Source organism: Carcharhinus amblyrhynchos, unplaced genomic scaffold (assembly GCF_965287045.1).
Source record: "Carcharhinus amblyrhynchos unplaced genomic scaffold, sCarAmb.v2.hapA chromosome_363, whole genome shotgun sequence".
In the NCBI taxonomy this organism is placed as follows: domain Eukaryota; kingdom Metazoa; phylum Chordata; class Chondrichthyes; order Carcharhiniformes; family Carcharhinidae; genus Carcharhinus; species Carcharhinus amblyrhynchos.
In genome coordinates this window covers 1-12851 of record NW_027650103.1, presented here as the reverse complement: position 1 = coordinate 12851, position 12851 = coordinate 1, and the positions used below count along the sequence as shown (strand labels likewise).

At 51.8% G+C, this 12851-nt stretch overlaps 1 protein-coding gene across 1 annotated transcript; it reads right to left on the bottom strand.

Annotated features, from left to right (window-relative positions):
• Positions 1–3598: 3598 nt before the first annotated feature.
• On the bottom strand, positions 3599–4872 carry LOC145339260 (interferon-inducible GTPase 5-like). The gene has a single exon (XM_080183668.1). It carries the CDS (start codon positions 4769–4771, stop codon positions 3599–3601), a length of 1173 nt encoding a protein of 390 aa, XP_080039794.1. The 5' UTR covers positions 4772–4872.
• Between the last annotated feature and the right edge of the window lie 7979 nt (positions 4873–12851).

Sequence of the window (12851 nt, the reverse complement as noted above, 5' to 3'; positions counted from 1 at the left end):
CACTGCTGTCTCACAGGGACCCGGGTTCCATTCCCCGCAGCGCAGCGGGTTAGCGCTGCTGTCTCACAGGGACCCGGGTTCCATTCCCCGCAGCACAGCGGGTTAGCGCTGCTGTCTCACAGGGACCCGGGTTCCATTCCCCGCAGCACAGCGGGTTAGCACTGCTGTCTCACAGGGACCCGGGTTCCATTCCCCACAGCACAGCGGGTTAGCACTGCTGTCTCACAGGGACCCGGGTTCCATTCCCCACAGCACAGCAGGTTAGCACTGCTGTCTCACAGGGACCCGGGTTCCATTCCCCACAGCACAGCGGGTTAGCACTGCTGTCTCACAGGGACCCGGGTTCCATTCCCCGCAGCACAGCGGGTTAGCGCTGCTGTCTCACAGGGACCCGGGTTCCATTCCCCACAGCACAGCGGGTTAGCACTGCTGTCTCACAGGGACCCGGGTTCCATTCCCCGCAGCACAGCGAGTTAGCACTGCTGTCTCACAGGGACCCGGGTTCCATTCCCCACAGCACAGCGGGTTAGCACTGCTGTCTCACAGGGACCCGGGTTCCATTCCCCACAGCACAGCGGGTTAGCGCTGCTGTCTCACAGGGACCCGGGTTCCATTCCCCACAGCACAGCAGGTTAGCACTGCTGTCTCACAGGGACCCGGGTTCCATTCCCCGCAGCACAGTGGGTTAGAGCTGCTGTCTCACAGGGACCCGGGTTCCATTCCCCGCAGCACAGCGGGTTAGCACTGCTGTCTCACAGGGACCCGGGTTCCATTCCCCGCAGCACAGCGGGTTAGCACTGCTGTCTCACAGGGACCCGGGTTCAATTCTGTGTGGAGTCTGCACATTCTCCCTGTTTCTGCGTGGGTTTCCTCTGGGTGCTCCAGTTTCCTCATACAGTCTGAAAGACGTGCTGGCTAGGTTGGATTGGCCGTGCTAAATTCTCCTTCAGCGTAACCCAAATAGGCACCGGAGTGTGGCGACTAGGGGATTCTCACAGTAACTTCATTGTGGTGTTAATGTAAGCCGACTTGTGACACTAATAAATAAATTAACTTTTGTTGGCGGGGGGGGGGCGGATTCAGCAATGGTAATTGCATTATATGTCAAGGGGGACAGAGATGGTAGATTCTCTTTAACTGGTTGGGTCCCAGTTCAGTTTCTGGTCAATGGTAACCTCCAGGGGAGGGGGATTCAGGGGGACTCCAATCTGTCACATTGCAGTTTTGCTGGCCAGCTCGATCAATGGTCAGCCTGAGAGCCCTGCATCCCCACAGTGCTGCCCCTCATGCCCCCCCCACCACCCGCTCCCTCCACGCACACCCCCCCAAGGCCCACGCAAGCATTCCCAAGCCAGCTCTGAACCACCTCCCTGTCCCGGAATGCCCCAATCTCCAGCACCCCACTAGCCAACAGTGACGATTTCTCCCCCCCCCGACCCCCTCAACAGACACCCCCATGGGAGGCAAAGGCCCCTCCCCCCCTCAGGAGGCAGACCGCCTCCCTCAGTCTGCCCCAATTGCTGGCTTCCCTCCAGCCCCAACTGATCCTATCTGCGGAGTAGCAGCAGGAGCCCCCACCCCCATCGATCGCCCCCTAGGCCCCACCCACAACAATGCCCAATGAGCAGTGCCAATGTGCCCCCCCCTCCCCGGCATGGGCTCTTTGCCCTTGGGACAGTGCCTGGGAGCTCCAATCCCTGCCTTTTGACCCCTGGCATGGGCCCTGATTACCCCACTTCACTACAGCAGGTTCTCCCGCTAGTTCCCCGAAAGTAGGGTGCTACTCTAAACCCTGTGAGTGAATTTGTGCTGGCGGGTTGGGAGATACTATCGGGCCTGGAAAATTCAGTCACAGGTCCAATAATGACATTTAAATTACATGACAAATAGATTTAAAGTACTGATCAGGTTTTCCCAGCAGGTTCCAGTACGGTCCCGACTGCGCCTGCTCTCCGATGATGGGAGACGTGCGTGCAATGGGAACGCATGCACAAATCCCATAAATCAGCACACGCGTGCGTTTCCCAATCTGACCCACCAAAATATTAGTGGATCAAATGGGGAAATTCCACCTTCCCCCCTCCCCCCCACCCCCCGCCCCACCCCACACTTCATGTTGCAGGCTGGTGATGTTCAAGCCTTTACCTCACTCAGACATTGTTCCCTTTAAGTAGCCAGGCCAAGTTTTGGAGTTTTAAATCGGCCTTTTATTACTGCACGTTACAACAGGGATCCTGGAACAACAGCTGGTGGTTGGCCAGAGCCCCGAATACCAGTTTATCTAAATACATACACTGCTAGATTAAAATACAAATAATTAATATATACTGATCAAATGGGAGCATTTGCATAGAAAATATCTGTATCCATACATAACTATTGATTAGGATTACATCATGCATTACATACAAACGTTAAAAACCAATCACAACCATTGCACAGCTGCTCAATTTTAATATCCAATTGGTGTAAAGTTTTGAATATGTGAGTTGATCTAAATTATTACTAGTTACAAGCTGCCGTTAACATCCCAGCGTGTGCCTGTGTTTGTAGATATCAGTTTCTCCCCCATCTCCAGATGTCTGATTTCATGAATTATTTCTGACTCTGACTCATTGATAGATAAGTAAACCAAAATTCAGCCTGCTCCCCTCCCTCAGCCTGTCCCCCTCCCTCAGCCTGTCCACTCCCCAACCTGTTCCCCCCCCTCAGCCCATCCCCCTCCATCAGCCAGTCCACCTCCCCCTCCCTCAGCCCGTCACCCTCCCCCTCCCTCAGCCTACTCCCCCCTCAGCCCGTCCCCCTACCCCAGCCCGTCCCCCTCCCCCTCCCTCAGCCTACTCCCCCCTCAGCTAGTCCCCCTCCATCAGCCCATCCCCCTCCCCCTCCCTCAGCCTACCCCCCGTCAGCCCATCCCCCTCCGTTAGCCCACCCCCCCTCAGCCCATCCTCCTCCATCAGCCCGTCCCCCTCCCCCAGCCCGTCCCCCTCCCTCAGCCCATCCCCCTTCCCCAGCCCATCCCCCTTCCCCAGCTCGTCCCCCTCCCCCAGCCCATTCCCCCTCCCTCAGCCCGTTCCCCTCCCCCAGCCTGCTCCCCACCCCCCGTTAGTGCCCACACCCTCCCCATATGACGGTGTAACACGCCCCACCACCGCCCCCCCCCCGCCCACCCTCGATTTTCGTTTAGGCAGAGTGTTCAAAAGATCAGAGAGAAAACCCGCTTGTTCTGCGCCAGGATCCCCATTGGGACATTTTTGGGCAAAGATTTCACACGATGTCTGGAATTTCACTCTCCCACTCGCCACGGGAATCGTAGAGGACTCTGGGAATGTCTGTTCACCTCAGGCGGGAATTTCCAATTTCAGGACGAGCCAGGCCGCAAAGTCCCCACCGACAGGAACAGAGTTCTCTGTTGGCGTCAGGCGGGGCTTTATAATCTCGCTCGGGCCAGGCTCCTAAAAGCCCGTCCGAGGCCAACAGAGGATTTAGTTCTGCCAGCCTGGCTTGCCCCGATACCGGGGCGAGATGGTTAAAATCCCCGCCTGTATGTCTGTGTTTATGTGAGTGTGTCGCTTGTGTGAGAATGTCCCTGTTCCATTCACTGAGAGTCTTCCAGGGATTTGACCAGCACTCTCTTGGCATCCTCTGCCATCTCCTCCACAATTGCCTTCAATAAACTGTGAGTGACGATGTAGGAGAGCCCGCCGGCTGCTACGTTTCCAAAAAAAGGCACGAATTTCAGGACATTGCTCATCACAATCTTCTCCCCGGCATTCTTTGCCAGTGCCTTCAGAATAAGGCTCGCTGTCACTTCCACCCCGAACATAGACTTCACAGCTGATCTCAGCTCCTTTTCTTCCTTCTGCATCTTTCTCGCCAGTCTTCTGATGGAAGCTTCATCCAGGCCGAAGTCTGTGCGGTAGGAGGAGATCTTGGTAACTAACATTGGGATGTCAGAAATAACAGAAAGTCCTGGGATTGGCACAGCAGCTGCAGCAGCCGAAATGAAGGCCACTTTCCAAATTTCATCCAGCATGAGAGCTTTCTTCCTTTCTATGACCCGTGATGTGGTGTTGGGGAGAGCTAGCATGACGACACGTCTCTTCAGGGCCAGAAGATCACCGAGCAGCATCTCCTGCAGCTTCCCAAAATCGAATCGATCTGGCTCCCAACTGGAAACGAGGAAGACCTGTGGCGATTCTATCCCGCCCTTCCTCAGATCCTCCATGCAGGAGTTCCGGAGTTTCTCCAGTGTATGGCCCTCATTATACAGCAACTTCTCACGCCGTTTGGCCGCACCCAGGTCCTGATCTATTTTGTTTCGGACATAATAAAAATTCTTCTTCTTCTCCAGAATTTTCTTGGCCAAAAACAAATCATTCTCTTTAAAGCGACTAGCACTCACAATGATGAAGAAATCGTATCGATCAAATTTCACGCGCTCCAAATAACGAGCAGCTTGAAACTTTGGAGTACCCACCCCAGGGAGATCCCACAAACTGACCTGGCGATTGTTTGGAAATTCATACTTTTTGGGTTCCGTTATTGCTTCCATTTCACCTGTTGCAGCTGCACCGATATCATCATCATCAATTCCTCGTAAAGCATTGATCAAGGAAGATTTCCCAGAACCAGACTCTCCGATTATTGCAATGTCCACCGTGACATTCTCAACCCTTTGCAAACGAGTCTGTAATTCCTCGGCAACTGCCTCCAGTCCTCCAATCTGGAACAACTGTTCCAGTTTGCTATCGGCTGTTGCACTGGCCATCGTAATCCTATAAGAGAAGGGACAACGGGAAAAATGGACATGCTTCAAGTTGTAACCTGCGTTATGTACAGTGCATTAGATACACTGTCGTTTCCCCCTCTGGGACCAGGTCCCACAGTGCGTTAGATACACTGTCCTTTCCCCCACACTGGGACCGGGTCCCACAGTGCGTTAGATACACTGTCCTTTCCCCCTCTGGGACCAGGTGTCACAGTGCGTTAGATACACTGTCCTTTCCTCCCCTCTGGGACCGGGTGTTGCAGTGTGTTAGATACACTGTCCTTTCCCCCTCTGGGACTGGGTGTCACAGTGCATTAGATACACTGTCCTTTCCCCACTCTGGGACCGGGTGTCACAGTGCATTAGATGCACTGTCCTTTCCCACCCTCTGCGGCCAGGTGTCACAGTGCATTAGATATACTGTCCTTTCCCCCTCTGGGACCGGGTGTCACAGTGCGTTAGATACACTGTCCTTTCCCCCCTCTGGGACCGGGTGTCACAGTGCGTTAGATACACTGTCCTTTCCCCCACTCTGGGACCGGGTGTCACAGTGCGTTAGATACACTGTCCTTTCCCCCACTCTGGGACCGGGTGTCACAGTGCGTTAGATACACTGTCCTTTCCCCCACTCTGGGACCGGGTGTCACAGTGCATTTGATACACTGTCCTTTCCCTCACTCTGGGACCGGGTGTCACAGTGCGTTAGATACACTGTCCTTTCCCCCTCTGGGACCGGGTGTCACAGTGCGTTAGATACACTGTCCTTTCCCCCTCTGGGACCGGGTGTCACAGTGTGTTAGATACACTGTCCTTTCCCCCTCTGGGACCGGGTGTCACAGTGCGTTAGACACACTGTCCTTTTCCCCCTCTGGGACTGGGTGTCACAGAGTATTAGATACGCATAAAATATTTGTTAATATTTTCTGTCTGTATAAACATATTTTCAATAAATTTATTTTGCAATTCTGTCTCTGGAGTTTTACTCTTAGTAAAGCTCCCTCTACACTGCTCTGTATCTAACCCCGTGCTGTACCTGTCCTGGGAGTGTTTGATGGGGGGACAGTGTAGAGGGAGCTTTACTCTGTATCTAACCCCGTGCTGTACCTGTGCTGGGAGTGTTTGATGGGGGAACAGTGTAGAGGGATCTTTACTCTGTATCTAACCCCGTGCTGTACCTGTCCTGGGAGTGTTTGATGGGGGACGGTGTAGAGGGAGCTTTACTCTGTATCTAACCCCGTGCTGTCCCTGTCCTGGGAGTGTTTGATGGGGGAACAGTGTAGAGGGAGCTTTACTCTGTATCTAACCCCGTGCTGTACCTGTCCTGGGAGTGTTTGATGGATGACAGTATAGAAGCGATTTTAGTCTCCATCCAGTGCTGTGCTGTCCCATCAGGATATGACGCTCAACTCATCGATTGACAGTTCTGACGCGCCGCAACGAAAAACTGCACCAACCTCCTCAGAAGACAAACACGGGACACGGTGGACAGAGTACCCTTCATCATCCAGTACTTCCCCGGAGCGGAGAAGTACGACATCTTCTCCGAAGTCTTCAACATGTCATTGATGAAAACGAACATCTCGCCGAGGCCATCCCGACACCCCCACTTCTTGCCTTCAAACAACCGCACAAACTCAAACAGACAACTGTCCACAGCAAACTACCCAGCCTTCAGGACAGTGACCACAACACCACACAACCCTTCCACAGCAACCTCTGCAAGACATGCCGGATCATCGACGTGGATACCATCATCTCACATGAGAATACCATCCACCAGGTACATGGTATATACTTGCAACTCGGCCAACATTGTCCACCTGATACGCCGCAGGAACGTAGTCCCGAGGCATGGTACATTGGGGAGACCATGCAGACGCTACGACAATGGACGAATGAACACCGCTCAACAATCACCAGGCAGGAGTGTTCCCTTCCTGTTGGCGAACACTTCAGCGGTCATGGGTATTCGGCCTCTGATCTTCGGGTAAACATTCTCCAAGGCGGCCTTCACGACACATGACAGCGCAGAGTCGCTGAGCAGAGACTGAGAGCCAAGTTCCGCACACAGGAGGACGGCCTCAATCAAGATCTTGGGTTCATGTCGCACTATCTGTAACCCCCACGATTTGCCTGGACTTGCAAAATCTCACAAACTGTCCTGTCCGGCGAAAATACACATCTCTTTAACCTGTGCTTGTCTTCTCTGCACTCACATTGTCTGTACCTTTAAGACTTGATTACCTGTAAAGACTTGCAATCCAATCATTATTTTGTAAATTGAGTTTGTGGCTTTGTGTGCCCTGTTTGTGAACAGAACCCCCACCCACCTGATGAAGGGACAGCAAGTGCTCTGAGTGCTGATAGCTTTTGCTACAAAATAAACCTGTTGGACTTTAATCTGGCATTGTGAAACATCTTACTGTGTTTACCCAAGTCCAACGCCAGCATCTCCACGTCATGACTACCATCGACACCACAAACTGCCAGTTCCAAGTGGAGAGGATCTCCAAGAAGATCATGCATATCGACACAGACATCAAGTTTCTGCAAAGGTGCAAGAAAGTAGGCAAGATACGGAAAGGACTACAGATCACAAACCCACTCAGGTCAACCTGTAACACAGACTACGCTGAGAGACTTTGCCATCGCAACTCTCTCTCTCTCACTCTTCAACCACCTCATACACCAGCTCTGTAGCAAACGCCGCATCCTGGAAACCAAGATAGAGTCCATATTCTCAACTTACGCTCAGGTTGCAGGCCAGCTGCGAAACTCTGCCAGGCAGATGAGACAAAGGAACTGCACCATCTACATGCACACCAAGAACAGGAGACTTGAGAAGCTCGGCATCACCACCACAAACAATGAAGCCTTCCCTTTACCACCGCAGGAAAACAGTACCACCGCAGGGAAGTCCATTGTCAACTTGTCGGACTACACACTTCAACCAGTTGAAGCTGAAGTTCTGAGCCGAGGGTTCAATTTCTGTCCCAGCACCAAAATGGACCCCATCAGTCTTGCGGCAGACACAGAGGAATTCATCAGGCGAATGAGGCTGCGGGAGTTCTTCCACAAACCTCAAGAGGCCAATAGCGAACACAATGAGACAGCCAATGAACTGGAACAGCCGACAGAGAGATCCACAGTGCAGCAACCAAAGAGGAAAGAGTCCAATTGGACTCCTCCGGAAGGCCACTGCCCTCGACTGGACTTGCATGCCCAAGCCATCAGGAGGTGCGTCAACACCAGATTCATCAACCACACTCACACAACAGTCCCAAACATCACCCAAGCACAACACAATGCCATCCACACTCTCAAGACCAACCGCAACATGGTCACCAAACCAGCAGACAAAGGAGGGGCCATCATCATCCTGAACAGAACGGATTACTGCAAAGAAGTGTACCGACAACTGAACAATAAGGAGCACTACAGACAGTTACCCGCAGGTCTGACCAAAGAACACACCCGTCAACTTAACACCCTGATCAAGACTTTGATCCAGACCTTCAGAGCACCCTCCGTGCTCTCATCCCACATATTCCCGGTGTTGGAGATCCCTACTGCCTCCCAAAGATACACAAGGCAAACACACCCCGCCGTCCCATCGTATCGGGCAATAGGACCCGGCTATGTCGAGGGCATCCTGAAACCCATTGTACAAAGAACCCCCTGATTTTGTCGCGACACTACGGACCTCCTACAGAAACTCAGCACACGTGGAGCAGTTGAACCAGGGACAATCCTCGTCACAATGGATGTCTCAGCACTCTACACCAACATCCCCCACGACGATGGCATTGCTGCAACTGCCTCAGTACTCAATGCCAACAACTGCCAGTTTCCAACTGCAATTTTACAACTCATCCACTTCATCCTGGACCACAATATCTTCACCTTCAACAACCCGTTCTTCATCCAGACACACAGAACAGCCATGGGGACTAAATTCACTCCTCAATAGGCCAACACCTTCACGCACAGGTTCGAACAAGACATCTTCACCACACAGGACCTTCAACCGATGCTATACACTAGATACATCAATGACATTTTCTTCCTTTGGCCTCGTGGTGAACAATCACTGAAACAACTACATGATGACATCAACAAGTTCCATCCCACCATCAGACTCACCATGGACTATTCTCCAGAATCGGTTACATTCTTGGACACACGCATCTCCATTAAGGACGGTCACCTCAGCACCTCACTGTACCGCAAGCCCATGGATAACCTCACGATGCTCCACTTCTCCAGATTCCACCCTAAACACGTTAAAGAAGCCATCCCCTATGGACAAGCCCTCTGTATACAAAGGATCTGCTCAGATGAGCAGGATAATGACAGACACCCCCAGACACTGAAAGATGCCCTCATAAGAACAGGATACGGTGCTCAACTCATCGATCGACAGTTCCGATGCGCCACAGCGAAAAACTGCACCGACCTCCTCAGAAGACAAACACTGGACAGAGTACCCTTCGTCATCCAGTACTTCCCCGGAGCGGAGAAGCTACGACATCTTCTCTGGAGCCTTCAACATATCATTGATGAAGACGAGCTATCTCACCAGGGCCATCCCCACACCCCTACTTTTTGCCTTCAAACAACTGCACAACCTCAAACAGACCATTGTTCGCAGCAAACTACCCAGCCTTCAGCAGAACAATGACCACAACACCACAGCAACCTCTGCAAGACATGCCAGATCATCGACAGGGATGATATCATCTCACTTGAGAACACCATCCCAGGTACACAGGTACATACTCTTGTGACTCAGCCAACGTTGTCTACCTGATACGCTGCAGGAAAGGATGTCCTGAAGCATGGTACATTGGGGAGACCATGCAGATGCTACGACAACAGATGAATGAACACCGCTCGACAATCACCAGGCAAGACTGTTCCCTTCCTGTTGGTGAACGCTTCAACGGGTCACGGGCATTTGGCCTCTGATTTTCCGGTAAATGTTCTCCAAGGTGGCCTTCACGACACACGACAGCGCAGGGTTGCTGAGCAGAGACTGATAGCTAAGTTCCGCACACATGAGGGCAGTCTCACCCAGGATCTTGGGTTCATCTTGCACTATCTGTAACACCCATGACTTGTCTGGACTTGCAAAATCTCACTAACTGTCCTGTCTGGAGCCAATACACATCTCTTTAAGCTGTGCTTAACCCTCTCTCCACTCACATTGTCTGTACCTTTAAGGACTTGATTACCTGTAAAGGCTCACAGTCCAACCATTATTTTGTAAATTGGGTTTGTGTCTTTATATGCCATGTTTGTGAACAGAACTCCCACTCACCTGATGAAGGGGAAGCAAAGCACTCCAACAGCTAGTGGCTTTGCAACCAAATAAACCTGTTGGACTTTAACCTGGTGTTGTGAAACTTACTGTGTTTACCCCAGTCTAACGCTGGCATCTGCACATCAGTGTTTGATGGGGACAGGGAAGAGGAAGCTTGACTCTATACCTAAACCAGGGCTGACCTTGTCCTGGGAGTGTTTGATGGGGACAATGCAAAGAGAGCTTTACTCTGTATCTAACCTCGTGCTGTACCTGTCCTGGGAGTGTTTGATGGGGGACAGTGTAGAGGGAGCTTTACTCTGTATCAAACCTGTGCTGTACCTGTCCTGGGAGTGTTTGATGGGGGGAGACAGTGTAGAGGAAGCTTTACTCTGTATCTAACCCCGTGCTGTCCCTGTCCTGGGAGTGTTTGATGGGGGGACAGTGTAGAGGGAGCTTTACTCTGTATCTAACCCCGTGCTGTACCTGTCCTGGGAGTGTTTGATGGGGGGACAGTGTAGAGGGAGCTTTACTCTGTATCTAACCCCGTGCTGTACCTGTGCCTGGGAGTGTTTGATGGGGGAACAGTGTAGAGGGAGCTTTACTCTGTATCTAACCCCGTGCTGTACCTGTCCTGGGAGTGTTTGATGGGGGGACAGTGTAGAGGGAGCTTTACTCTGTATCTAACCCCGTTCTGTACCTGTCCTGGGAGTGTTTGATGGGGGGACAGTGTAGAGGGAGCTTTACTCTGTATCTAACCCCGTGCTGTACCTGTCTGGGAGTGTTTGATGGGGACAGTGTAGAGGGAGCTTTACTCTGTATCTAACCCCGTGCTGGACCTGTCCTGGGAGTGTTTGATGGGGGGACAGTGTAGAGGGAGCTTTACTCTGTATCTAACCCCATGCTGTACCTAACCCCATGCTGTACCCTGTCCTGGGAGTGTTTGATGGGACAGTGTAGAGGGAGCTTTACTCTGTATCTACCCCATGCTGTCCCTGTCCTGGGAGTGTTTGATGGGGGGACAGTGTAGAGGGAGTTTTTCTCCCTATCTTACCCATGACGGTGTAATTTTTTTCTTGCAGTCCGGATGAAACATGAATTCTCGTTCGGAAAGGGAGCCACCTGGTTCTGATGGTGATCGCTAGACACTCACATCCGCTTGACCAATACCATTGGACACACAACGGTGCTGAGGTGAAGAGCACAGGCCGCCATTTGGTGACTGGGAACACTCTGCAGATCCACGGTGTGACGGATGCAGATCGGGGCACTCACGACTCTCTGGAAAATCATGTAACCTATGAGTTGGAGACCAGAGGTAATGGTTTCTGTCTTCTGCAGGTTTGGGATCTGTTCAGTGAGACATCTAGGTCTCACTTTGAGATGCACCGGAGACATAGAATTGCTTAGTCTTGGCTCTTTCTCTCTCTCTCTTACTCTCTCTGCCTCCTCTCTCCCTCTGCCTGTCTCTCTCTCTCTATGTCCCTCTCTCTCTCTGTCACTCCCTCTCTCTCTCTGTATCTCTGTCTCTCTCATTCTCTCTCTCTGTCTCTCTCTCTCTCTTATATCTCTCCATGTCCGTCTCTCTGTCTCTCTTTATGTCTCTCTGTCTCTCTCCTCTCCCTCTGTCTGTCTGTCTGTCTCTCTCTCTACCTCTCTGTCTGTCTCTTTGTCTGTTCTTTCTGTCTCTGTGTCTCTCGGTCTCTCTCTGTCTCTCTGTCTGTCTCTATCTCTCTCTGCCTCTGGGCAGCACAGTGGTAAGAAGTCTGACAACACCAGGTTAAAGTCCAAACAATTATTTGATAGTAAACTCACAAGCTTTCAGGGTTTCTCCCTTCATCAGGTGAATGGAGAGTTCTGGCCTCAGACACAGCATATAAAGTACAGACAGTTTACAGATTACTGATTTCTATGTGGGGCTTTCAACTAACCTGCTGTTCAAGTCTTAAAGATGCTGACAATGTGAGTGGAAAGAACATTAAGCACAGGTTAAAGAGATGTGTATTGTCTCCAGACAGGACAGTAAGTGAGGTTTTGCAAACCCAGACAAGTCATGGGGGTTACAGAATAGTGCGACATGAACCCAAGGTCCTGGTTGAGGCCGTCCTCATGTGTGTGAAACTTCGTTCTCAGTCTCTGCTCAGCAACTCTGCGCTGTCATGCGTCGTGAAGGCCGCCTTGGAGAATGTTTACCCGAAGTTCAGAGGCCGAATGCCCGTGACCACTGAAGTGTTCACCAACAGGAAGGGAACAGCCTTGCCTGGTGATTGTCGAGCAGTATTCATTCATCCACTGGCGTAGCGGCTGCATTGTCTCCCCAATGTACCATGCCTTGGGACATCCTTTCACTGCAGGATCCTTCCCAACAGTGTGGCGCTCCCTCGCCGCCGACCCTCCCGCAGTGCGGCGCCCCCTTGGCGCCGACCCTCCCGCGGTGTGGCGCCCCTCAGCCCTTTTGTCACCCTTGATCTCAAACCCACGTACTTGAGTCTGGAGTGTGAATGAGTGGGAGGTTTGATTTGAGTCCTAGCCTCAATCGTTTCCTTTCCCCTTACCTTGATTCTCCCTCGAGGTAAATTGTGAAGGAATTACATTTGCTTATGGTAACCTTTCGCATCTTCATTGTGATATTATCGAGGTGGCGAATACCTTTTTGAAATCGAGTTAAGATACGTGGGCCATACCTTTTAGGCAACCGAAGGTAGCCAACAATCAATATATTATTTGGAAGCCTGAACTGCCTTGGAATTAACTGATCATCCCGTACCAGTCCTGGGA